Here is a 27,911-nt window from a genome sequence, read left to right as displayed (position 1 = left end):
AGCATGACACGGCCGCGTTACGCGTTTACACTATCATACAGAATAAGGGTCCTGAGAAGACAAAATGCGAATGATAGTGCGACTTGCCAATCGACAGAGATTTTTATATACCTATTCCATATACGATTCCGAACTTCATATGCAAGATTATGAATTAAAATTGAACTCAAATACGAAGAATTAAGGAATTTTATTAATAAGTAGGTAGTTTAAAAGCAGGTATTTGATCACACCATAGACAATACAGATTATAGGATACACAAATTGATTTGTCAAATAACGTATCCAGTATCTACCTACAATATTTGTATCGGAATGCATTAATGGAAATAACTAGTTATTTCGATCGTAATTCGTTATGAGTTCCGATAATAATGAAACACTAAAATTGCCTGACGGCTGGGTGCTGTGTGATTCCAAATCGACTCCCGGTAGAAAGTATTATTTCAACAGGAAAACTGGGAAATCATCCTGGGCCGAACCACAGGTAAATTTCGGAATAAAATTACTCGTTTATGACTATTATTGCAATAAAACTTGTTCACAACCATATTCGTAGTGCCAAGAAAGTTTTTTTATGTGTACATCGCAAGAACACATAGCAGAAATATGTTTTGTAACGTGTGCTATTCTTTTCAAGGCTGATGGTAAATCAAGCGATAAATACAAGTTAAAAAGGCCTAAGCCCAGCAACAGAGACAGAGATAGAGACAGGAAGAGGAAGGAGGAAGCGAAGAAGAAGAACTTAAAGAGGAAAAGCGATGGCAATGGCGATCATACATCCACTAAGAAGAAATGCAGTGAAGGTATAATATAGCTAAGTACTATGTAATCCAAATGTCAGTAAAGACGCACAAATCCTCAAATAATACATTATATGAACTATTGCTAACCACAAAATGATAAAGTGCTTACATCTATTATTATTAACATGGAGTATTGTAATTTTATATAAACTAATGAAAGATGTTTTTTATTGTATTTGTAAAATGTATTTTATTTGATGGAACCAGAGCACTATAGCCCATAAACACCTACTAGGATAGAGAAATCTGTGGTGCACTTATAACAGTTGAAGAAATAAATGGGAATTGAGATGAAATTAGTATTGGGCTATGTGCTGTAAAAAATACAATAGCTTTGGTGGTGGCTGGTCATGGTTGTTATAATAATTAAGTTTAAATAACCGCTGACACAAAAAACATTAAGAAGTGGAAAAATAAATTGTTTAAATTTATTAAAAGTACTTAGTAATATTGCTGCATCATGGGACTGCTAAAGAAGTATTTTCATCTCTCCAGTCTTGTTGCTCTGATGTAAGGATATTTGGGTCGAAATCGTACTGAGAACTAATAATAAAGTTAAAAGACAAAATACATTTTAGTATGATTATGCGAAAATACAGTTGTCTTAATATATTTATGATTAAAGTATTATTTATATAGATGTAGCTAAAAGGGTCATTCCTTACCTACCCCAGCATGTTAAGGCAGTCTATTGCTATATCAAAACCTCAAAAAATCTATTTTAAGATATGGAAGATATTTTGTTTTGTCTGCAACAGACCCCATTTAATAAAGAACTAGCTCCCCCTATGAATGTCTTAGTTTGTTTCCATTATTATCTCCATTGTTTATTTACAGACAAAGATAGATCAAGACAATCCCTTAATAATTCCACTAAAAATGAAAGTCCAGGCAAATCAGATGCTAATAGACGACATAACACAAGTAAACAGCCCTTACAAAAAGAAACAGATAAGAAAGAAAATGAAAAAGCAGAAGTAAAAGAAGATACTAATAGCCATGAAAGTACCGGTGCGCGAGACAGCCTGAGCAGTGTTGATAGCCCAGCTAAAGGCACTCCGTCCAAGAACTTAGCAAATTCCAGGCTTGCACAGTTAAGGGCGCAACTGAACTCTGATATCCAAATGGAAGAGAATAAAGACAAGTCCCCTGTTAAGACTAAGAGGAGAAGTCCCATAGAAACTGATACTAAAGTAGCTAAGACAGAGAAAAGCCCCACTATGAATGACAGTAAATGCACAACACAGTCACCAAGCAGCGAAAGCTTACACTCTATCCCATCACCGTCACAATTCTTCGCAGCGAACAAAATCATATCATCAATGATGGCACAATTACCTGATGAATACTGTGATAAAATCAAACAAAAAGACACATTTGCCGAAATAGAACAAGGGATATGCAGTCAGGTTAATGAGTATCCTAATGTAAAGCATCCCGTAACTCCTCCACAGTTTTCAGAGGCTAGCAAGCTAGTTTCAGCTATTAAATCAAAATTGTCTAGCAAAGAGGGTACATTGAGGACCTTCACAACTGCAAAGGAGAGGTTGGATGTGCTACGGACTAGGTTAAGTAATGAGGCTGCTGATTCATCTATGGAAGATAGTATTATGAGCGACAGAGGGACATTTCAAAGTGAAGCCATGGACATAGATTGTAAAGAGGTAAGAATATATTCTTTTGAACCAGCTGCGCATATTATCTAAATTTTATATTATGCTATTAAATTGGGCCGAATAGGACTAGAGGGCAAGACTCAATGCTGTGATTTAGATTAGAGATCTGACTACTGTATTTTGCTCAAAAGTATTCAACACTTAAAGGTATTTTTTGATGATAACATTAACTTTATGTTACCCTTGGATCATAATTTATTTGAGTGGATACAATTTAGGACTATTATATTTTTATTATGCAATTTTGAATTTTCACTATGTTTTATGGTACTTATTTTTATGAGTTTAAGTATCCAAATATTATCTATTATGTCTCTTACGAATCTCCTTAATTTATATTACAATAGTGTAATGGCATATGCTTTTGCGAATTAAATTATTCTGAAGTTATATGTGCACTAGTCTTATTAACAAATTATTAAGAATTTAAGCATAATATGTCATGTAACTAGAATTTCACATTAATTTGTTACCCCCAGCAAAATAGGACATTATCCGTACTTTTAGAAATTTCTATTCGAAATTTATAATATAGCAACTAATAAACACATTTTTACACTATGTTATCAATACTTTCATTGTAATTTTTTTTTATATTGTAGATATTGTTTCATTTATTTCAGAATTAAAATGCCACTACAAGTGTTGATTACATGCATTTTCACTTAAAATACACATCATATTCATTTGCAATCAACACTATTAGATAGACAATTTTCATCATCATCATTTTCAAAAGAGAACAGTCATTTTAATTTTTCAAAAAGATGTAAAATTTATTTTTTGTTCCAATTATTAGAATGTTTTTTCATATCGGCATCTGTAACTGTATGGAAGAAATGCTCAAGGACATTTGGATATTTGTTTGTCATCTTTTCCATAGCTATTTGCAACTTCAAAGGAATTATGTGTTTTATGGTCCCTTAAAAAACCAATTGAAATTGTTCCAAATCTCATGATCTATATAACATACATTCAATGCTTTAATGTCCCTTGGTTTTTCTACATTACATCCTCAGTTTAACCATTTGCGCTATACATATAATCTGTTAATTCTTGACCTACGAAAATCTTTGTGACATTTTACACGCCATATCTACATCCCCAAACATTTAATTTATATAAATTTTTTAATTTTTAATTTAATTATTATAAATTCTTTACAGATAAAACCATCAGTACCTGCAGTTATTTGTACAAAAGAGAGTGTGAATAATAATGAAAATGTAGTCCTTGTTGTGGATACTAATATATTTATACACGAGTTGGATTTCATCAAAAATGTTCTCAACTCGCACATAAAAGGTAAGCTGTTAAAATACTAAGTGTAGTTCACGGCCATGGTCGCGTGACGAGCCTTTCACATTACAGAAATAATACGAGGATCAATTGTAGCCTATGTGTTAATCCAGGAAATGGTTTATCCATGTGCCATATTACATGCAAATCAGCTGTTTATGCAAATACTTCTAACAAGATTCTAACAACCTAGCATCAAAAAAGAATTACATACTTTTGTATTGTAATATTAGTAAGAAGCACCATAGATTTTAGTTGCGGCACCTGCAGCTTAAAAGACCTGTTTTGTCTTCCAGAATATAAAGCCCTACTGTGCATATTGTCAGAATATCGAGTAGCAATGTTATTCCAATACTTGATCTATCTGTGGGCTAAATTCCACCTAAATATATTCAGCAGTTTATTTGTTTGTCTTGAATTCATGAATAAACATAACAATTTCCAGTTATCAAGTGAAGAGGTACTCAAAGATTATTAGTGGTAATTGTATTCTCTAGTTTATGATGCAAAAAATAATATTGATAGATTAGAAACTATGTCAAAATGTTATCGACTTCTTGGTTTAATAACAGTGTATACCAGAATGGCATGAACAAAATTGTGGGTTTTTATTACATGATTTGCCAGGAATCGGAAACGATAACGAAAAAGTTATTAGAAGGTTATATTAGTAATAAAGGGATAAAGCTTTACATCCACTTTGTCTCTAAACAGTTTCATAGGTCATTAAAACATATGGATTTTTCCCCTCTATTGAAACAAGCTGTTAGTTGATTGCTCGTTACTTTTGATAACAAGCTCTAGCCTGGGGTGTTGGATAATACCTTAGTCCTTGTGCATGTTTCATTGCCTATTTACTTTTTTTATTTTACTTTTCAGGCTACAGCGAACAACCAACTCTATTGGTGCCATGGCGGGTTATAAATGAGCTGGACAGGTTAAAAGACAATAACAATGGCAACGGAGCTATATGTAAACGGGCCAAATCCGCCATGGACTACTTGTATAAGTCTTTACCTGAGAATGAGAGGATTAAAGGTATGTAATTGTATATAACCATGTGTTTATGTAATTAATTGATTTATTGTTCTACTGGGAATAGCTAGTAGAGCATGATTCAAAAGTATATTGCAATTTAATACGAGTTTTATTATTTAAAGAACCCATTATCATGGGTCAGATTTGACCCATTCGACTATGAAAATTAATCTCTATAATAACATAAACATATTAAGTTAAACAAATATAAAAATGAAAAACTAAATATCATTTGACATTTCCTATCAGCGAGAATCATTTCATGATTCATAAACATTTGTATTTTATTTATGTTTCAGGCCAATCGTTGAGGGATGCGAATTCTCACATTTATCCGTGCGAATTGCCAGACGACGAGATTCTCAACTGCTGCTTGCAACAGGTTGAGAGGGGAAAATCTGTGGTAAAATATTAAATAATTTTATATGGGGTCAAAAATGACCCATTTTTGTTAAACTCTATTTTTGGGGCACTAGTAATATGTTAGTTCAAATGTACGTTAGTTTAATATGGGCAGAATATGCAGAATATTTAATGTATACTAGCATTGTGATTGTAATTAATAACAGTAGCTTGCAGTACTACCCTTTTTTCAAATACTATCAGACTTAAAATAACCTCATTAAATTTCAGATTCTGCTTACAAACGACAAGAATCTTTGCAATAAGGCGTGTATTAATAATGTAAAGAGCATAGGCCTTGGAGAGCTCAAGACTTTATTGGAGAGTAAACCGCAGTCAACCACAGACCCTGATCTAATAACGGGTTTGAAACATTGCGAAAGCGCCGTTTACCAACTACTAGCAAACATACTAGAAGTGAGTAGTGCTACTTAGAACGAGCAAAACCTATTGGATATGGCAAATATCAAGAGATATGATAATCATTATTTGACCTTAGGGGCCGTTCAAGTATTACGTAACGCAATTTTTGAAAATTTTTGACCTCCCAACCCTCCCATGTAACGCGCCGTAACGTTTTCCTGTTCGCCCCCGCACCTTTCAAAAAGTTTTGTAACTCTAAAATTACAACTATTTTCGCAAAGTACCGAAACATCGCAAAAACCTTTGTTATTGTTTAAAAATAAAAAATCCAATGTTATATAACGCGTTGTTCGAACCCCGCGCCTGTAATGCATCGTAACGTTTTACATCCCCTCCGAAGTGCGTTACGTAATACTTGAATGGCCCCTTACTTGAATCCTATTGTACTTATAGCTAAGTCCAGCATGAAAAAAAAAAAGAAAAGTTTAACAGTGGTGTGTATACCATATAAAAATAAACACGTGTATAATTTTAGAATGAAATGCGCGCAAAATACAACAATCTGTGGCAGCACGTGCTGTTCAAAGCGCCGCCTTGGACGTTGGCCGACGTGCTCCAATGTTTGCTCAAACACTGGGTGGCCGTGTTCAGCGACGTGTTCCCCAGGATAGAGCATCTCATCACAGACTTGAGAGCTTCGTTACTGGCCATTGATAAAAAAGGTAATGGTTAAGCTTACTACTGTTTTTATAATTTTATTTAACAAATTTCTTGCAGAATATCTCGAAACAATCAAAGTTCTGAAGAATATTATTTTAATTCTCCAGGTATAGTTACTAGAGCCTAAATTCTATCTTAATTCTCCACTGATATTTGGACTTTACAGTCACGTATTTCAGCGTAATTTTTGTTTCAAAATCTAGATAAAATCCCAAAAATATTGCTCAAACTTATTTTCTCCACAGATCAGAACACGATATCACAATCGGAGGTGTCAAACTTCAAGGAGTTATGCGTGGATATAGCCAGGAAGTGTCAAATCATACCTGAGTACTTGGAACTGGCTAAAACAACAGTGGAACAACTCACCAGGAAATGTGACGTGAGGGATCCAGAGATGATTGTTATCGAAGCCTTCGAAGGCGTTTGGAGGATACTATCCAGTTACTGGTAAGTGGACACTGGTAATCGAGATAAAAGATCTGCTGGAACAATCCAACATTATAGCCAAAGCTCGCTATCTACACTGGCTTGGCTATCTTGAGTGCTTGGGAGATTAGAGTGCAAAAAAACGCCCACCTGGGTCGACCAACTATTCGTTGACCTGTGGGATGACTCGCCTATTGGTGAAGGTGACCTGCGTCAACATCAAGCCAGTAATTAGTGAGAGCTGGTACTTGCTTGGGACTTCCGGAGGTTTCTCAATTTAGAGACCAAGACCATCTTTAGGTGGCGGCCGTGAATTTATTTTATAAACGCCTCAGTAGTGGAGTGACGTGTGCCTAACAGTGCGTCAGTAATCAGATCTTATATTACAGTATTATATCGGTAAGGTTATTTTTAGTGTAAGACTAGCAAATAAGTAACAATTATTTATAGCAATTAATCATAGTCTAATGTAAAAAATATATCAAGTTGTCCAACATAGTTTTATATTATGTATAGTAGCCCAGGTGCATTACGGGAAAATATTTTAATTCCATTTTTGCGTTTCAGCGCCAAACTATCAACACTTTTGGGAATACCGCACAGTATAGAGGATAAGATGCCCGGCGAGGAGAGTATGGATGTACTCACTAGCAAGTTTCAGTTGTTTGAAGCGCAGATTGCTGGACTGGCAAATGCCATTAAATCGTAAGTTACTTATAATGTACCTATTGTATACTTCATTTAGATTAAGTAAACCATTTTATTATCGATAAATGAAAAATAATAAACATTTTTGCCAATATCGATATTTTGTGATGAATCTCGATATGTAAACAATGTCGTCTATTTATCAAAATCCCTTTGCTACCTTTTAACAAGAATGTCACTGTCAACAATAATATTCAAAATGGCGAAAATGGGATCAAAGATCAATTAATTCGTTTAAAAATAAAAACGAAAAGTAATTTAATCAAACGAACATAACTTATTTCTAAAAATTTATATCATAAGTTATAATAAATAACATTTTTGACGGGTGTAATATATTGTTGCAAGGAGCACAATGAAACGGGTGTATTAAATTCGATCATTTATTGCGGACTGCCAGATTATCCTCATTAATACAATATTTATTCTTATACATATATAAAGCAAACTATACTACAACGAGACTGCCTGCGTGAATCAGGAGCCGTTTATAACGTAATGTAATTTTTGAAGATTTTTTGAGCCTCCCATCCCCCGATGTAACGCGCCGTAACGTGTTCCTGTACGCCCCCGGCCCCCGACAAAAGTTATGTAACTCTAAAGTGTCATTTTTTTTAAATATTCACAATTATTTTACGCAAAATACCGGAAAGTCGTTAAAATACCTTTGTTATTGTATTAAAATTAAAAAAAAATGTTATATAACGCTTTTTACGAGATCCCCTGCCACCCCTGTAATGCATTTTGCTGGTTCTGGTATTGGTTTTGGTAGATTTATTTTTTCGTTACGCAAGAGATTGTATTACAACCACCGCCCAGCCATCTCGGGGAGCATCTGGACAGTTATGTTGGGGTCCCTGTGCTTCTTACGACCTCTATCGATATTAACTGCCTACATTGATAATAGAAGTCAAGCCTTTATTTTACTATCAAACTAGATAAATTTTCGGGGACCCGTACTTACTAATTGTTGACACCCACTTTTTGGTCACGCCAACGTAGATTCCCTTCAAGTCTACCGTGGACCGCTGGGGGTCCACATGAATCACTTTGGGAATCAATGTTTTAAATGGTCTAAATAAAATCAAAATTCGTCATGAAAAAAAAAAAAGTATTTCTGTCATTTAAATAATTTCTTTAAATATTTTGTCAATTATGAATAAGTTTAGAAGTCCAATCACTCTTTAAGTAGCGGAATATTGTCCTTTTTACCATATAACAGTTTTAAAAACAGTAACTATCTATGGTCAATATTTTCAGCATTCTCAACGTAGACCCATTAGACCCTTGCTCGGAGGAGGCCATGTCGCTGCTGGAGGTGGCACTCAAGGAGAGCCTCACGTCGGTGCAGATGGACAACTCCGTCGTCAACAGGACCAACCTCACTGTATTCTGTACTAAATGCAGGTATGTACACTTTATTTAAACATATACATTTACTGATGGTAGGTCTCTTATGTGAGAGTCCGCCTGGATAGATACCACTGCAATGTCTATTTCAAGCAGAAGTGTGTAGTCACTGTTGTGTTCCGGTTTGAAGAACACTGTAGCCATTGTAAATACTAATAGCGTCTTCGGATGGCGAGCGCAGTGGAATACCAAACAATACTTTGTAATTCAAGGTGTTGATGTTTCTACTGTTTGTGGGTGGTCGTATTGCTTACCATCAGGCGAACGGCAAGCTCGTCTCGGAATTCAAAGCAATAAAAAAAAAACAAAACTAGCGATCTAAAACGCTATCTATACTACGCCAGCACCAACTATTATATAATATAAAACAAGACGAAAAAATACAAATATTTCCCACACGAGCAATTACCGAAATAAAAAGTAGCCAATGTTTTAATCTAGGACGTTGCCTCGCCGTGTGCCAAATTACATCAAAAACCGTTTAGCGTTTTCTGTGTTTACTTCGAACAAACATCTAAACATTATTGTCGACTTTTGCATTCATAATATTAGCAAGATTTCTATTTCAAGATTTTAAGGTTACTACTATTTAACATCGAAACTTTGCCGTCGAAATTTTTTTAATTTACCCACTCATTTCTATACATAATCTTCATTTATTGTATTACTCTTTTAAATTCTGTACTCTCGTAATTAACCATGATTTTATTTTATAAATATTTTTCTCAGTAAGTGAATTTATGTAATACTTTATGAGGAAATAAAAGAAGAAAAAGTAAAATGAAAGATCTTAAACTAAAAGATAAGATATGAATCGTCCACAGGAACATGCTGCAGGAGGCGTACACGAAATTCGCGCAACTCACCGACCTGCTCGACGTGTGCAAGAACACCTTCGCCGATGCGTAAGTGATCACTCGGCCGTACTGTCATGGAGATACTTCATATCGGTTGTTTAGCATTTATTTATTATTCGGTGGAGCCATGGGAGGAGGGGAGATACTGGGAACATTGAAGGCATGGGGACTTGTAGTTAGGGTCACTTACTGCTATTTTTATTTAATTTCTTTCTGAACAATCGTGCTAATTAATATATGAATGAATGAATGAGTGAATGAGCGAATGAATGAATGAACTGGTCTAAACAACAATTTTTTTTCTGTGTCATGAATTGTAGATTATTTTAGATTTCTTGCCCGTACTTCTCTGGTGAGAACTGCTTTCCGATCTAGTGGTAGAGTTAATATTGACGGAATCTAAGTAATAATAACATTGTTCAAGTTTAAATAAATTTATTTCAATTTAAAATTGCTAATATAACACAATAAATTAATGATGTGAATCTTAGCATGCGGAACACACAAAACTCTTAATTATTGTTATTTTTCAACCTTTCTATATCGCTCATATACTATATTAACTCCTTTCTATTTCGCTCACACACAATATATTGATTAAAAATTCGCAGCGACAGTATTAGCGGTTAGCAGTTAGTTCGGAATTATTTCGCTTTCGTGTATTTAATGAGATGAAAGCATGCTACGTCGTTATTTATTGATATTAATTCGCAACTATATTTAAATTGTGAAATAATAAGAGAGACTTTGTTTGCTAACAATAATGCTAATTAATCCAATATTACGGGATATTAAACGATATTTAGCAAAGCTTTTATTTTGTGATTGAAAGCACGCTTTGCGAAAGTTAAATATGAATGAAACAAAGAACAAAGTTAAATAAATTTCTTTTTAATAATTTGTTTAAAATTTAAAAAAGGTAATGGAGAGATTTTTGTCTAAATACAATTTTCCACTGGGTCATTTTGACATTGCATAACTAAATGAAACCCGACTCGTCTTCTTGAAAATAACACTTATTATTTACTTTAATCATAGATGTAAAAATAAAAAATAGTATTAATATCGAACGGAATAAATATTAATAAAAGCTAATTTTAATTTTACGCGCGCTAATGCCACTATTACTACTCTATAAAAAAATTGACACAGCGACAACATCACACTTAAAATGACAGACACTAATGCACACGCTTTATTCGCACTAAACTACATAGTGATAAATGAATCGGAAACTAAAACTGGCCGCTTTTTGACAAAAATATTCGTTATTCATTGATGATTTTTAGCGTCATGTTAGCAGCGGTGATAACGACGTGGTTTCATTAATTATCGCTATGGAATAATGACCCTGTAGAAAAATGCAATTTATAATAACGATTTCAAATATAAGTGAATTAAAGCTGATTTAAATTTAATATACATCCTGTTTGCGAAATATTGTAACAATGATTTATTTACATTTAGGTATATTCTGTAAAAATATAAATGGTTTGATGATTCTTTACAGATCTTATGGCTAACTTACCACAAAATTCAACAATAAGTCATTAAAGGCGTCTTTTGAATATCAAATGAATGGTTGTGAAACACAAATAGTATCAACCAGTGCGGAAGTTTATTGCGTGCAATACTATTATCTTAAATTATAGAACAAATTAAACGGTATTATTAGCTTTAACTTCAAGTATGGATGTTTGAAACAGTGCAATTGTGGACAATTATAAAAATATGCCAAGGGCAGACGACACGACCACATAACTATTACCTGTTAAACTGTTGTAGAATCTGGTGGGTCTACAAGAGTTTATCTACTACATCTAGTTAGTACCAATACTATTAGGTTTGTTTATGAAAATGAGTAGTGTTTCATTTTACATTCATTCTGGTTATGTGATTTAATATGTTCGTAATGATTGGTCAGTGCAATAAACCAGCCTCCTTAAAATGTCGTGAAACACGACACGAATGTCTGTCAGATCGTGGTTGGTCGAGAATATGACTCTCACATGGGTTTCTGACCAATAACAGTCGTCACAACCAAACGAGACGCATATTCGTTTCGTGTTTCTTATGCCGCATTCTAGGGGCGCTGGGCTAGCAATGCAATGTGGTTCGCCGCTTTCGTATTATATTTATTGGTTATAGTGAACTTTAAATGATTATGTAGGCAAAGCGTAGCGTAGGTACAAATGTATGATACGTCGTGGTATGTTGTGTGCATATGAATTCTGATTAGTTAGAAATATTTTCTATAGAGATGTCTTCGTTTGAGAGTTACTAGAGGCTGCTAGTGAACTTGTATTTCTCCTCCCTAAACAAGTGGCTTCCCCAATGTTTATTTTCATCCTCAATTCTGTAAATTTCTAAATACCCTATTTTATATTTTCTCCATAACCGTACACGAGTCTCTAGTCCACAATTTGTACAAAATTGTACCAATTTAGGTGAAAAAAAAAACATCTTTCTGTTTAACTATGAAGTTCCTTTCATTCGGCTTTGTACATAGTATTAATGTTCCATAGGTGCAATATCTGTGCTGTATATATTGTGAATATGTGTAAAAAATAAGGCACTTAATATTGAAAATTATAAAAAACTAAGTGGAACTAACCTGAGTGTAACAAAATCTACCGGTACCTATGTAAATTTGAATCTTTTTATATGGTTATTGTTGTACACTTTTATCTAAGATATATATACTTCTTGTATGTAATGTATATGTAATTGTTTTTAAACGCCTTATAATCTAGTAAGTGTAAATGAATATTAGGCGATTATAAAATAGAACGTCGCATCGTTCCATTTTAATTTCGCTTCTTTACTGACACGGTAGAATATTGATGATAAGAGATTCTAGCTTGCGAGTTCCTCAGTGGCGAAAGGGAACCGGGTACAACATGTAGATATGCATAAATGCGGTCTGTAAATCGTTCTGATAATTAGATTCTACCTAAAAGGAAGCCGGTAGGAATCTGGTTATATGTACCCTTCACCACTGGAGTTTACTTCATAAAGGCGTAAGGCGTAGTGGACGGATCGTTCATTGTCCGTATTGTAAACTGTTGACTAATGTAACACGAGCTATTTTACTATTTGTATATATGTAATATGTACTGTGCTAAGGTTCAAATTCAAACCCTCAAATTGACGGGCTCTCATACATTGGTGCAGGTGCCAAAACGCTTTCTTTTGCTATTTGTAGTATTTACTGACAAATATGTAATAGATAATTGACACTTGAACCATTTTAAATATAACCCATCGATGTATGAAATAGCAGAAAAAATAAGCTAGCAAAGTTAAATGTTATAGATGTATGTCCTTAACGTTGCTCATTATTACTGGAATAGTTTTTTGAATGTTAACATTAATTTGTACTCGGCTTACCCAAAACCTTGCGAAGTGGGTAATATTTGCCCCACAAAATACTTGTAAAAGGAAAATAATTTATTACATTAGTATAGGCATTTAAATTGCAGACTAAATTAGTCTTAGATATATTTCCATATTAATGAATGGTGTCGCGAGATGGTGGCTCAAATATGACCCGCAAATTTAAGGGTCAAATATGACCCGCAAATTGATGGCTCAAATATGACACGCAAATTTATGGGTCAAATATGACCCGCAAATTTATGGGTCAAATATGACCCGCAAATTTATGGGTCAAATATGACCCGCAAATTTATGGGTCAAATATGACCCGCAAATTTATGGGTCAAATATGACCCATGGCAAAAAATCTCACCAAGCATGGCCTGTTAGTAGTGATTGTATGTTTGTAAAATTTTAAATCATCTGATGTGAAAGGAACTTCAGACGTCTTTGAAGACTGACTAATTGTTATATTTTGTCTACTGTTCACGTTTATGATAAGTTAACATTTCCATGTAGTCTATAGGTTGTATGGATATGCAGAAAATGGGATTAATTTATAAGTAGATGGTAATTTTGTTGTATTATAGACATAAAACAGTTTACGGGTATGTATAGCTTCTTTTCGGCACATTTTTCAATGTAACTGTAATGCAGTTTTCAGGCAAACGTTGAAGATGCGTTTATTTTCACACAGCGTGATTTGAGCATGTTACCCTGTCTTAAAAAGACTTAATGTTCAAAATTATTGAATTACAAAGTGTTGCGTGGCATTGCACCGCGCTCGTTACCTTAGAACATTGTTAGTCTGAAGTATAGTGGATACAATGTTCAAACTGGAACATTCCCTTAGAATGTCTCAAAAAACGCGACTTGTAAAGCGATGTTTAATTTTGATGTTTGTGATTGATCTAAAGATCTTCAGGTACATGTTTAGTCTCAACCAATCCCAAAAAACGACACATAGTCGTATCGTGTGTTTTTGTGATATTCTAAGCATACATCACCTTTGCGAATTTCAGACAACAATCAGTTATATTTGTGGGTATTGGAGAAATAAGCGCAGGAGCGTTTCACGCGATTTGTAATTTAATGTTTTGCTACTGTTTATTAAGTATTCGCTTGACATCATGAGACCCATTTGCTCGTTACGTCATTCAGTTGAAAAAAAAATACAAGCACGCACTGTAACGTGCTAACAGCTCGTAGCCTGTCTAAGAAGCTTCGTACACGAGTCGTGATAGAAACGTATTGTAAGGGTCAACTTATATCAGCCATAATAATTTCTCGTCTCACGAATTCGCGTGTATTTTCTAGAATGTGTCCGAATTCGCGAGACTCTTTTTTATCAGAATAAAAATAATATGCACGTTATATTGTGGTGATAAGGTTGAGTTCACTATATGAAATTATATATTGATGATTCGTTGTCTCTACTCTCCGCTGATATGAATTGACTCCAAAAGTAGTATATTTCGATGGCTGTACGTTACAAACCCATACATACATTTCTCTAAATATCCTTATACGACATCGTTTTAGAAGTATCGCTTGTCGTAGTTTTTATTCGACAATCCCGTAGTTCAAAAAAATATATGCGAACGATACGATTACATCACGACACGTGTTTGAAGGGGGGCAATCATTGTGTTATGCATTTCTCTAAATATACCTTTGTAAATTTACAGAATTTCTACTTTATGTATCATTTTAGACTTTCGATATAAATATTGTAATTACAATATATTATTTACCTGAAGACTGCATTCCACAGCTCTGTATTTTTTTTGTATTACTCATTGAAAGGCCGACGTGGTACGAAATGGGCTTTTATAAGAAAAAATATACTTCATTTCAATGGTTTACATACCAGAATGAGTATTGCATTATTTTGACAATAACCGAAATATAAGATCAAAAATATCATTTTACTGTGTATTTTATTTAAACACGGGAAAATCTGGCAGTTAATCGGCATATTATGGATTTCGAGAGGTGATCAACTAAGTTTTATACGGGTGTTGCAAAATGCAGGTATCAACAATTACACTAGTATTTTAAGTGACTTATTCAGACGTGTTTAAAAATTACAAAGATGCGGGCGCACACGTCACGTGTGTAAAAATGGGCGCTACAGTAGCGCAGTGTCACATACGGTGTGATTTGTGTAGCTGACGCGAAATTTCCATGACATAGCAGTTGTGTTTTCCGCCACACACATGTAGCGCTTATTTTTACACCCTAGGCGTGTAAAGTTAGACTAGCTTTCGGTTTTGCTATGAGTTTAAGAGCGCAAAAAATTCGGTAAGCCACAACAGTGGTTTATCATGTTTGATGCATTGTTTTGCACCGCAATCCGCGTGTTAACGAATTTCTAATTTGTATAAAAATATTTATAAATTCTATTGGTATATAATAAACATCAATTTGCTCATGTATGAACACTGTTAGTTTAATCATTGATGTTTATTTTTAATCTCCCCTCAAATATTGAATATTGATTTTAATGCTTCACTGCTGTGCACCAGTTTTTATTAAGATATCGTTAAAAATATATTTGTTTGTAACTCTGGTAACGAATTGGTTGAAAATACACGTCGGCCTGTCAATGAAGATCTATATTGATATCCACTTATATACGTGTCACGTTATGTCAGCTAGTAGTAAAGATGCGCGCGCGCGCTGTACGTGACGTCACGCCGGCGTTTCGGGCAATATCAGCATTTAAATATTTCTTAGAAGAATAAATTGTACGAATTCTATGTCCAAAAATAAAGTTATTCTTTGTACACTATTGTAGTTGTTTTTGTACTATATTAGTTATATATCTATACCAAAATATATAAACATAAAGCAACATACTCCTGACACCATATTAAGATAGAAGTCATTTACCGTCAAAAAAGGTAATGGTTAATAAATAATAAATTATTATAAGAAAATGACTACAACATAAAATTATTGTTACAGTTGCAATCAACTTTTAAGTACTCCGTTATCAACTTTGATCATGTCTGATGCCTTTTCCGCTATCATTATAACAGGGGCGTTTATATTGCCACTTGTAATACTAGGCATTACACTCGCATCCACCACCCTTAAGTTACTCACCCCCCTAACTTTTAATCTTGCATCCACTACCCCTTCTAGGCCCATAGCGCAAGTGCCTACTGGGTGATACTGGGTACCAGCTACGTTCAATACATAGCACATCCAGTAACCATGGCTTCCAAACACAAAATTATCGCATTGCCTAACTCCCAAATCGACTACTTCAGAATTGACGCTTCTAAAGTACGAAGTATTGGTCACAGTAATGAAGTCTTCAACGCATTTTGCAAATTTATCCAAATCACTCTCTTTGGAATAATAGCCGGTGTGTATCAGAGGGTTATCGTCAGGATTTGAACTCTTCAGTTTAATCTTGCCTCTTGACTCAGGGTGTAAGTATGTTAGAAGAGTGAATAAGGTCTCTCTGGTTGTACCAGCTGTTGCCATCTCGGTACAAATTCCATCGTCCAACATGAAGATCTGAGAACACATTATTGTAGGCAGGATAGAAGCTGTCGGTAAAGGTACTGTCGTAACCTGGTAGTCGGGGTATGTTTGGGATTTATTTATAGCGGCAAATCCCACCATAGCCGGCACAGGAAATTTATCGAAATGGTATATGGTGTTCAGATTATTTGCAATAGACGAAATACTCTCGTCTCCTGTCATCAAAATAGGAATTAGGATGTGATCTTGGAGATTTTCTCCTACATTTGGCGAGTCGGCCACAACGTCGATATTCATTTCTTGCAAATGCTCTTTTGGACCCACACCAGATAGCATTAAAATCTGTGGACTGTTTATTGCTCCTGCAGACAGAATTACTTCCTTTCTAGCAATGACATTTGTTATTCCATCAGGAGTTTTAAGTTCAACACCCACTGCCCTTTTATTATCGAAGATAACCTTTCTCGCTACAGTATTTTTTAGGATATGTAGATTTTTTCTATCCTTAATTGGAGCTAAGAAGGCCAATGCTGTACTCTGACGGAATCCTTGGTCAATCGTGTAGGTTGGAGCAGAATATCCAAGTTGTTGATGTCCATTAGTATCTACTAGAATGTTATAACCTTGTTCTTTAAAAGCATCGTAAAAGACTGCTGTCTCAGCTTCCCACAGAGGTCTGGTAACCCCGAGGTATCCTTTAGTATTGTGGAGTGAAGCCGACTTACTGTTTAAGATTCCAAAATCGTTTAATCTTTCACTCTTTATGAAATATTTAGTGGCCGTATCCCAATCCCATTCTTCATTACCTGCAGCCGCCCAGCTCTCGTAATCAAACCTGTTCCCTCTCACATAAAACATGTAGTTTAGTGAGCTACTGCCTCCAAGCATTTTGCCTCTGTTCATCCGAATGTTTTTTGTCTTTCGTGCTTGGCTAGAAAAGCCATCGTCGACGGTGTAATAGTCCCAGTCTGGCAAGTACGTTGATGTCAGCACTGAGGCACCAGGGCTCTGGAGAGAGATGGAAAAGTTAAAAATACACAACATTATTTACTTCTAATAGAGGAATTAATAGTAATACGTAGAGTTTTACAGGTATTTAAATGAATGAGTAATGGAGATGATAAGTGGTCAATATCACGGAGTGGTGTGTGACACCGTCCTCGCCGCCGAGGATCTCACCGCGTTCCTCATCCCCCCGAATCTTCTAATAGTTCCGGCCCGCGTGCCAAGGAAAGCGGTAACGGGTAGATTTTTTGGGGTGCTCATCCCTAATTGCTGTGTCTCATAATCTCCCGGTGACCGTCCTGAGAGATTTGTAACCCGCTAATGGGTGGACCTCAGCAGTAACGCTAATTTTCAAGGGTTGCGAGTGACTGAAGCGCTCACAAAAAGTCCAGTGTGTTAGTATTAGCTGACCCTTGTCACGCTAACAAACGTAGGACATGTCAAAAAACTAATAATAATTAAGGCATTATGTTTTTGTTATTATTATATTTTATTGCTTATTGTTGGGTTTTTCTGGTATGCGTCTCTTTTTATTTTGTTTTCGTATTCGTTAAATTATTTGTATTTGCCTTCTTTTACAATGCCGAGGATAAGTAAGTAATATTGTCTTAAATGCACAATTCATGAAGTAGTTATTATTTTGATGTTTTAAAGAATCTGGTAGCAAAGGGCGACATGGAAGCAGTAAAATGGACTGTATTGAAGAATTAATAAAGATGATAGTTATAACGATATATTTTTCTATACATATTTAATTGAATGGTAATTATATTCAATTACTTATCTATTCTGTTATCCACTTTAAGCTTTGTATTTTAATTGGGAAAAGATTACTTATCGATAAGTTTGAAAACAGAACATGACTTTTGGAATACATTGCGTTAAAAAACCAGATCCTGCGGTGCCGTTCTCAGATTAGTCAAAACATAAATGATGATTAATTAATAAGTAAATGCATTCCAAAACGTACAGAAATAGAATGTAAAAGACTACTAAGGCAATAATATTGTCATCGACTAACAGTTTTATTAATAACAAATCATTAAATTTAATTTTCATTTTTTTCCTCGGGATTAAGGGCTCCTGGCCGCTGCCGGGCCCTAGGTTGTTGTCTAATTTGACTTAGGGTTAATCCGGCCCTAGGTACACGTAAATATTTATTTAAACCTCTTGAATATTTGCCCCAGACATGAACGGAGAATATGCTTATCCTGGAATTCCCTGTGTGCAATATTAGCTGTGGGTTATGCATTATTACACCATGACAAATAAATTGGTTACACACATTGATATAATACGCAGTATTTACACAATATCTATTATTGTGACGGAATTAATTTAAGACTTAACACGAGTTTTCCCCATAAATCTTTAGTAACTCCTGCCTCGTTTGTCTATCAGTTTTTAGATAAGTAATTTTAAATTAACTAATATTTTTTAGCTATACCAAAAAGCTGGCATTTTATCGGGCAAAGAGATATAATCATTTCTTGATAGATTTGGACACCCTTCACCATCAGGTGAAGTAGAGTCCCTTGCTGTGGCCGTAAAAGAAAAAAAATATACTGACGTAAGCTATGCTGGGTGGATCATCGCCCGCTTCAACTAGCAGAACGGTCCAGTTGGAGATTTCTGTGAGTCTGTTAGCAACCACGCAGCCAGCGGAGCCCGCGCCGACGATCACGAAGTCGAAACTCTGCCCATCTACGAAACAACAAATTATCATAAAGAACGATAATAAATAAAAGAGTCATAGGTGATGCTTTGCAGTGGCGAACGGTGACATTTTCCGAAACACAATATACAAGTACTAATAATATGCATAATTGCGATCTTCGAATCGTTCTAATGATGATTAGATTTTATATGAATTATGAAAGAGAAGCCGATTGGACTCGGGTTATGCGGACCCTTCGACACCGATGTCTTGACCGTTTGCTTGTGGATAGAAGCAGTTAGAATTAGTGTATCGCCAAATTTTTTCAAGCGCGTTGAATGTCGAAGATTCGATCCGGTTGCCTTGGCTAGTTGTTTCTCGCAGTAAGCAAACAAACCCATCCTTCGTAAAACTCGTCATTTTAATTTGTAGGTGGTGTATTGTAAGCTGCGTAGCGTTAGTCTTAAGTAACAAGGGCTCGGTGTTGATGTACAATGTCAGAGGTCGTTAAACTCAGGTAACGAAAAACAGTTTTGTTTACTAACATCTTAAAAAATATGAAGCCATTTTGACATTGTAATAAATGAAACCACATAGGTAGTCATTATTACTTATGCTAACATTATCCAAAAATCATCCGTTAATTAAGAATATGTTCGTCCACAGATGAAGGATTTTGTTTTAATGCACGTTCGGAAAATAAATTATGTTTAAACTCTAATATTATTGTAGAATGTTTAGAAATACTTTGCAGGTATAGGAATGTTCAGGAATTGTCAATTAATAAGTAAAATAAGATAAATTTATAGCAGTCATAATAAAATATAATATATTATTAAATAATTTAAAAATATATTTTATATTTTAAAAATATATTCCCTCCCTCTCAGTAGTAGAGGAGGCCCGTGCTCAGCAGTGGGCAAGTATATAATACAGGGCTGATATTATATATTTTATATACTTAAGTAATGCTAAAAAATAATAATCTATGTAAATATCTTCCTTCATAATGCGAAGGTGCGGTTTTTATTATTGCTAAAACATATTTTACCTAATCGACATTGAAGTATACATAGTAGGTAGCTAAATTTAATGATTTCCTCTCTTTGTTATTAAATAATTAAATTTTACTCGTGACTTCGCACCTGTGGAAAAGTTTTCCGAAATAAAAATGTTGTTTGTATTTTCCTGGGATAACAGTACCCTTTGTCCTTCTCAGGTTTAAAACTATCTCCATATTAAAAGATATTGAAATCCGTTCAGTAGTTTTTGAGTTTATCACGGTCAGACAGATAGATGCTGCGGGGACTTTGCTTTATAATATGTAAGGATATGAATTTTCATAAGATTTAACTGAACTCAGGTAGCGTCTAATAAATGCCCACTACATGTTTCCAAAACGGACAAAAAGTAATGCAAAAACAAATTATATTTTTTTGTAAGTTCTGTTATTATTAACCTAGCTTGTGCTAGTGGCTTCGCTCCCGTGAAATAGTTTTTCTGGGATAAAGTTATACGAGATAAAAATCTCGCTATATATTTTTCCGGGATAGAGAGTAGCTTATGTACCTACTTCCCGGGATCTGAAACTATCGTCATATCTAATTTCATTGAAATCCGTCGCACAGTTTTTGAGTTTATTGAGAGGGACTTTGTTATAAAATATATTTTTAAATTTAAGAGGAAGAATTCCATTATACACATTTATTGCGTAACGTTATCCGTTTACTCAGCGCATGCAACGGAAGCAATCAAAAAGTATAAATTGCCCCGTTTTTAAAACATTTTTCATCGATGCTCCGCGCCTTTTGGTCATAGCGTGATGTTATATAGCCTATAGCCTTCCTCGATAGATGGACTATTCAACGCTAAAATAATGCTTCAATTCGAACCGGTAAGTCCTGAGATTAGCGCGTTTAAACAAACAAATTTTTCAGCTTTATACATATCTCGTGATAGTAGGTATAGATGTGTTGCAATTTAATCAAAGATTTTTCTTTACAATCTTTTATAAAACATTTTGTATGTCTTATTCTAAAATGGCGCTAATCAACTCGAGGAAATCAGTTTATTCATTTCATATAGTAAAGTCACACAGAGTTGAGACTATTTTTCATAACAATGGAGATCTGAGATTTTTATTTTTAGAATATTGCTGCTACTATTTTTTCTTATCGTGAATATATTAAGAACTATTGAAATTATAATAAGTTATGTTAAACCTAAAAAAATGATGTATATCTACTTTACTTAGCACGGGCTGATATACCTGTAAGAGGCGTGCATATCAGCCAATTGTTTATTTAAATTGTTTTCTAGACTTTATGATATGTATGAAGCAGTAGCTAAGATTCGCACAAGATAGATAAGAGTGGCGTGACAAAGAAGAGCCCTATACTCAGCAGTAGGTGGAAACGGGCTGATTACATAGATAGATAGATACTATTGGGGTACCTTATTTAGTAAATAAAAAATAAATTATGCCAGGAACTAACATGATGTAGTGTTTTGAATAGAGATATCTACTAACATGAAATGAAATTATTTATTTGAATCTGTAAAATGTTATACATTATTTAGATTCCATCAATATTAACTCTACCACCAGTTCGGAAAGCAATTATCACCAGAGAAGAACGGGCAAGAAATCTCTGGATGTCTCAAGTTATAATAAATTATATGTAAAGTATAATTATAGAATTAAAATAAAAAAAATTTATTCAACACTAGCTTCCGCCCGCAGCTTCGCCCGCGTGGATTTCGGACTTCAAAAATGGAGGAGGTGCTCAATTTGTCGGGATGTTTTTTAATGTATGGTGGTATGCAGGTGGTCCGATTGTCCGGTCAGGGTCTAATGATGGGATCCTGGTGAAATCGAAGGAAGCATATAGCATGATTCAGTATTCACGCGTGATGGCTTATTATTAGCGTATTTCATGTATAACTTTGGTGTTTCTATACCGATTTCTATGATTCTTTTTTATGGAATATTTAATAATGTTAACTTTTTTAATTAGGAATGACTGAGAGCAGCCCCGGATCTTGAATTTTTTGAAGGCGGGGCAAAATCTGGATAATGCCGCCCCTAACCACCCATATTTTTACTTTTGTCATCATCATCATCATTTCGCGCTCCGCGGGAAATAATTTATGTGTGTTATATACTGGTCTAGCTTTTGCCCGCGGCTCCGCCCGCGTTATAAAGTTTTCCGTTATAAAAGTCACGCTATATATTTTCCCGGAAGCCTGTGTTCTTCCCAGGGTCTCAAACTGTCTCCATACCAAATTTTATCCTAATACGTTGGGTAGTTTTTCAGTTTAACACGTTCAGGCAGACAAATTCAGCGGGGGACTTTGTTTTATAATAAATTTTTGTATAACTTTTTAAGAGGAACAATCCCGTCATACATCATTGATGCATAACTTTAACCGTTTACGCAGCGCACGCAACAGAAGCTCTCAAAAATAATATATTTTCCCCGTTTTTGCAACATGTTGAAACTGTTACTGCTCTGCTCCTATTGGTCATAGCGTAATGATATATAGCCTATAGCACTCCAGGAACAAAGGGCTATCCAACATAAAAATATTTTTTCAGTTCGAACCGATAGTTCCTGAGATTAGCCATTACTGAACCGCTCCTATTGGGTATAGCGTGATGATATATAGCACTCCACAAACAAAGGACTATCCAACACAAAAAGATTTTTTCAGTTCGAACCGGCAGTTCCTGAGATTAGCCATTACTGCTCCGCTCCTATTGGGTATAGCGTGATGACATATAACCTATAGCACGCTACGAACAAAGGGCTATCCAACACAAAAATAATTTTTCAGTTCGAACCGGTAGTTCCTGAGATTAGCCATTTCTGCTCCGCTCCTATTGGGTGTAGCGTGATGATATATAGCCTATAGCACTCCACAAACAAAGGGCTATCCAACACAAAAAGAATTTTTCAGTTTGAACCAGTAGTTCCTGAGATTAGAGCGTTCAAACAAACAAACAAACTCTTCAGCTTTATATAATAGTATAGAGTATAGATGTCGCAGTAGTCAAAGTTGCGTTAAATATGAGATGTGTATTCGTCTGCCAAGTTTGAATTTCCCGCCCTCTAAATTCGCCGCCCGGGGCACGGGCCCCTAGATCCGGGGCTGACTGAGAGTGTTATAAACGTAAGAGTAGATAAATATAATGAGAAAGCTTCGAACTGCTATGCTATCGGGAGCTACACGTGTTATTGTGAGTCAATCATAAAAGATAGACATATGCTGTCGTGGGATATTTTTTATATAATTTTAAGGCGAACATTTCCGTGATACATGATTTCTGTGTAGCTTTAACCATTAAGGTTGCACACGCGACGGAAGCTTAAAAAATGGAGTAACTCCTCCCGTTTTCCCAACATTCCCTTCACTGCTCTGCTCCTAGTAATTGAAGCGTGATGAAAAGTATACTTTAACCAGCACAGGAGTATGACAAATAATTGTACCAAGTTTCGTTAAAATCCGTCGAGTAGTTTTTGTTTCTATAACGGTTATACAGACAGACAGACAGACAGACAAAAACTTTACTAATTGCATTTTTGGCATCAGTATCGATCCCTAATCACCCCCTGATAGTTATTTTGGAAATATATTTCATGTACAGAATTGACCTCTCTACAGATTTATTATAAGTAAAGTATAGAAGATTTTTTATTATAAGTAATTTATGATGAATTCAAAAGAAGTTATGTAACCGCTCATTTACTGGTTTAATGCAAAACATATCAGACAATGAAGGTTATACCATTGACTGTGGCGTGTTGTGGGTATAAGGGAGCGCCGTATTTCCACGAGGATAGAGATACGATAGCTACAGAGAATAACTCCAAAAGCGGCAGTAGCACCTTGACCTCAAGGAGCGATAATGTTTCCAGTATCATTCTGTAACAAAAAGAAACACGTTTTTTTCAGAACATACTTAGAATATAGACCAATTGCCAAACGGTTTTTTTTCGTAGACCCCTTTTAAAATTTTGCCGGTTTCGGTGGACCTTTTTTGTGGTTTCACGGATAAAGTGTATTACCACTACCGCTAAGCCAACGGGAGGACAGTTGTGTTGGGGTCACCGTGCTTTATGAGCTTTATCAACATTATCTACCTACGTTAATAGGCAAAGTAAAACCAACATTTTACTAATTTACTGTCAAAACAGATAATTTTTCGTGGACCCCCGCTTACGAATTGTTGACCCTAATGTTTTGTCACGCGAACGTAGATCCCGGTCAAGTCTCTCTTTGGGAATTAATGTTATAGACGCACTCTAGAATCGGGAGTGTCCGACGCAATCGACGAGCGTAACAAGACGAGGAGCTGCGTTTTGCGTCATGTAGGAGCAATGAGTAAATAAAGTCATTTATCTATGTGTAGGACATACAAGGTAATTTGATGATCAATTTTAGCGCGCAGCTATTTCAGTGCAACAAGATACCTCGGGGTCGTCCCATATGCGACGAAGAAGGCTACGGCGCGACGTGTTTTGGATGGAAAAGGTCATACACGGGTTAGGGACTCAGTACAATGCTCGCCCGGACGATGCTTTTCTCCCGAGTGTTGACATTGGGCCGTAAGACCGGTGGAACCCACAAAAAAATAGGTAGGTATTTTCAAGACATTGCATTCATACCGTCGCGTCGCTGCTCACGTAGGATTCATTCTTTTACAAATAATCGATGCGTCATGCGACTCGGAAATGCTAAAAACATATTTAACTACTATCTAGTATGCAGTCTCTAGCCTCTGAGAATTTGGAAAAAGTGGTCTGAGTTTGCCACCCGTTTTAATGTAGGGTCCTAATATTTTTAATTAAGCACCGACTCTAAAATTGGTATCCGGTATATACCTGTTATGTGAAATTATTTTATGGTTTGGTGTGGTTTTTGAAGGCGGTCTAATTTTTTGTTACAATTATTTTTATACGTTACTCAGTTCTCGTACTTTTACTCAGCGCGCACAACGGAAGCTCTCAAGAACAATACATTTTCCCCGTTTTTGCAAAATTTTTCATTACTGCTCGGCTCCCATTGGTCATAGCGTGATAATATATATCCTATAACCATCCTCGATAAATGGGCTATCCGACACTAAAATAATTTTTCGATTGGAACTGATATTTCCTGAGATTAGCGCGTATAAACAAAAAAACCCTTTAGCTTTATATAATAGTATACATACATATAAATTTAATCAGCATCTATTTACCAGTAGTAGTCAATTTATCCTTGCCGACTAAAACCGCTAACTTCCTTTTATTATTATAATTACAGCAATACATTGTAAATTATTATGTTATTATAAGTAGGTGCTACCTAATTAAGTTTAAATAGCTTACCATCAGTGTTGTTAATAATTGTCTCGACCGCAAATAAACACGTTTAAAATAATAACTATTAATGTGATAGAACATTAAGTGTTATTAAGTAGAAAATGTTCCAAAAATAATCTTTTATTTATTGCTCAAAAAGGACGTGATTCCTCTCGTCGTTTCTGGGGTGGTGTCAAATGATAGCAGTTTTTGGTTTGTCAACTATGGAGTGTTTTACAGAAGAGGGACACGCGCCCTGCGTATGCGAATATTTAAAAATAATAATTCTGCAACATTATTTCGACGGAAGTTTCGAAGCGACTCTTTTACACGATTTAATTGAAATCCCAAGATTAATTACGAGTAACCGTTGCATTCTCCTAATGTATCGGTTTGGGCTGCTCTAGCAGAGCGGTATCATTGGCTCGGTACTTTTTGTGGAGGTCGGAAAAAACACAGTAATCTAAATTCCTATGATACATGGATATGTTGCAGTACTTCTTCATTCCTGCCCTACAAAATTTCGTTGGATATTTAGAAAACCTGGCTTCAGCAAGCTGGAGCGACATCACATTTCAAACACATTTTTGTCAGATTTTCCTGATTTGTTTCCTTGTACCCTTACGTATGTTGTTCTCTTTCGTTGTTTTGGCCAATTATACTTGATACTTAAATAATATAAATTTCGAGTTATGTAAACCGCAGTAGTGAAACGATACGTCCCTATTCCTCCCAGCTTCCCCTTTAGGTTTATTAACGTTTGCTTTAGTTTTCTGTTAAATTGGTATATGTTAATAATAAAATAGGTTTTTGCCTCGAGTTCCTTTTTAATTACCCTTCGCTACTGGTAAACCGTTCAACCGATTCCTCAGGTTAACATCAGACTGTTTCTGTTTTATTTAGTTGTTATCGTTACAATTTGTTTACCAAAGATTAAAGTGAAATGATATTGGCTTTCTTATTTTAAGTTGCCGTCAATTTTACGTATTGCAGTAACATTAAGTTTTTTTTCATTAATGTTATAATAATGTTTACATCTGTAATAAATGTAAACATGTGGTCATTCTATTTGTTATGTTTTTATTCATGTTACCTGATGTAGGTACCTGGGAACCTGATTAAATAAATACACACATACCTTCGAAAAGTCAGCGATAGGGCGCTATGTATAAAAAACGTAATCTTTTTTTTTTTTTATTGATCACCAACCAATGTGCACCAATACATGAATGAAATTTAAAAATATTGATAGATTAACTTAATGCCATTGTAATTAAAGGTGAAGACTACATGCGATTGTATATAACTAATAAGTATTAAAATATTTATTTTCAAACAATAGAGAATCAACATAAAATAAAATTAAAATTAAATTAAATTATTTTTTTTTTATTTTTTTAATTTAATTCTTGCCCGCTTTAATTTTTTTAATCCGTCCAGAGGATAGGCTGTATGTAGTCTATCGACCATACTGCCTCGTCTTACGTATGTTTGCCCCACTTTGAGACCATTTTTGTATTACCCACTAGTATTATGATTATAATAAAACACACTTAGCTTACGAAATCATAAAAAAAAAACATATCCCTAGGTCTCGGTGCTAGGCTCTTTGATTCTAAACTGCACCGCGAACTCTTTTAATTATAAACATTAACATAAAACGTAATATTTATATACAATAAAATTAATTAAAAACTGCATGAAAAATTGTATAATCAAATTACCATTTTACTCCAATTCATTATACACACTTGATAAAAATATAATAATCACGGACGACTAAAATCAAATGAAGAAAAGCCTGGGCTTCTATGCCAATTAAAAAAATCATGAGTATATTTTATTTATTTAAATAAAGAATAATTACCTGTTTGCAAATTTAAGCACATGAATTAATCATTAAATATATTTTTCACGGTAAGCAATAACAATTTCGGGGACCGCACCATGAACGTCTAACATCACACTGACGACAAACGGAGTTTAACTACAATAAACATTAGGTCTTACACTAATTTTAAATCGTTCTTACACATCGGATACGGTAAGTTGTTTAACATTTTTGTATCCTCTGCTTCGGTGCCGTAGGTGTATTGCATGCGCGGTACTACCTACACCGCTCTGAAGCCCTGGGTTCGAATATTCTGCTCAGTATCAACCCGGAATTTAGAATCTGTTACAAATATGGCGATAGCCTCATCCGCTATTATAATATAATGGGACGGAACGCAAATTGCGGATAGTGGGTGCCCTGATTGCACCCATCCCTACCTCTTTTTAGGCAAAGGCGTGGTGTGTGCTACTTCCTCTGTCACGAA

The 27,911-nt window shown here is 35.0% G+C and overlaps 2 protein-coding genes across 2 annotated transcripts; one reads left to right on the top strand and one right to left on the bottom strand.

The window, feature by feature from the left end:
- Window positions 1–241: 241 nt before the first annotated feature.
- Window positions 242–15,880, top strand: LOC115450016 (transcriptional protein SWT1). The gene is made up of 12 exons (XM_030177922.2): window positions 242–487; window positions 641–806; window positions 1,644–2,470; window positions 3,649–3,787; window positions 4,661–4,819; window positions 5,119–5,222; window positions 5,453–5,638; window positions 6,120–6,306; window positions 6,550–6,754; window positions 7,301–7,438; window positions 8,702–8,848; window positions 9,676–15,880. The coding sequence occupies exons 1-12, from the start codon at window positions 359–361 to the stop codon at window positions 9,758–9,760; spliced, it is 2,472 nt and encodes an 823-aa protein (XP_030033782.1). The 5' UTR covers window positions 242–358; the 3' UTR covers window positions 9,761–15,880.
- LOC115450017 (oxygen-dependent choline dehydrogenase) lies at window positions 13,978–27,637 on the bottom strand. The gene is made up of 4 exons (XM_030177923.2): window positions 27,461–27,637; window positions 24,036–24,172; window positions 19,160–19,293; window positions 13,978–17,592 (listed from the first exon to the last, which is right to left on the bottom strand). The coding sequence occupies exons 2-4, from the start codon at window positions 24,169–24,171 to the stop codon at window positions 16,063–16,065; spliced, it is 1,800 nt and encodes a 599-aa protein (XP_030033783.1). The 5' UTR covers window position 24,172; window positions 27,461–27,637; the 3' UTR covers window positions 13,978–16,062.
- Window positions 27,638–27,911: the final 274 nt, after the last annotated feature.

The sequence above is a fragment of the Manduca sexta genome, chromosome 24, assembly GCF_014839805.1.
Source record: "Manduca sexta isolate Smith_Timp_Sample1 chromosome 24, JHU_Msex_v1.0, whole genome shotgun sequence".
NCBI lineage: Eukaryota > Metazoa > Arthropoda > Insecta > Lepidoptera > Sphingidae > Manduca > Manduca sexta.
Note: the sequence above shows the minus strand (reverse complement) of the source record. Positions and strands in the feature narration are given on the sequence as shown.

Bases quoted from the DNA above. Each gene is read 5' to 3' on its own strand.
- LOC115450016 (XM_030177922.2), top strand. From the start codon at position 359: ATGAGTTCCGATAATAATGAAACACTAAAATTGCCTGACGGCTGGGTG. The intron at 6,307-6,549 runs GTAATGGTTAAG...TTTTCTCCACAG, and splicing joins ACTGGCCATTGATAAAAAAG to ATCAGAACACGATATCACAA. The intron at 8,849-9,675 runs GTATGTACACTT...AATCGTCCACAG, and splicing joins GTATTCTGTACTAAATGCAG to GAACATGCTGCAGGAGGCGT.
- LOC115450017 (XM_030177923.2), bottom strand. From the start codon at position 24,171: ATGATACTGGAAACATTATCGCTCCTTGAGGTCAAGGTGCTACTGCCG. The intron at 19,294-24,035 runs GTATAACCTTCA...GTTGTTTCGTAG, and splicing joins ACAACACGCCACAGTCAATG to ATGGGCAGAGTTTCGACTTC. The intron at 17,593-19,159 runs GTCAGTATATTT...ATCTCTCTCCAG, and splicing joins ATCCACCCAGCATAGCTTAC to AGCCCTGGTGCCTCAGTGCT.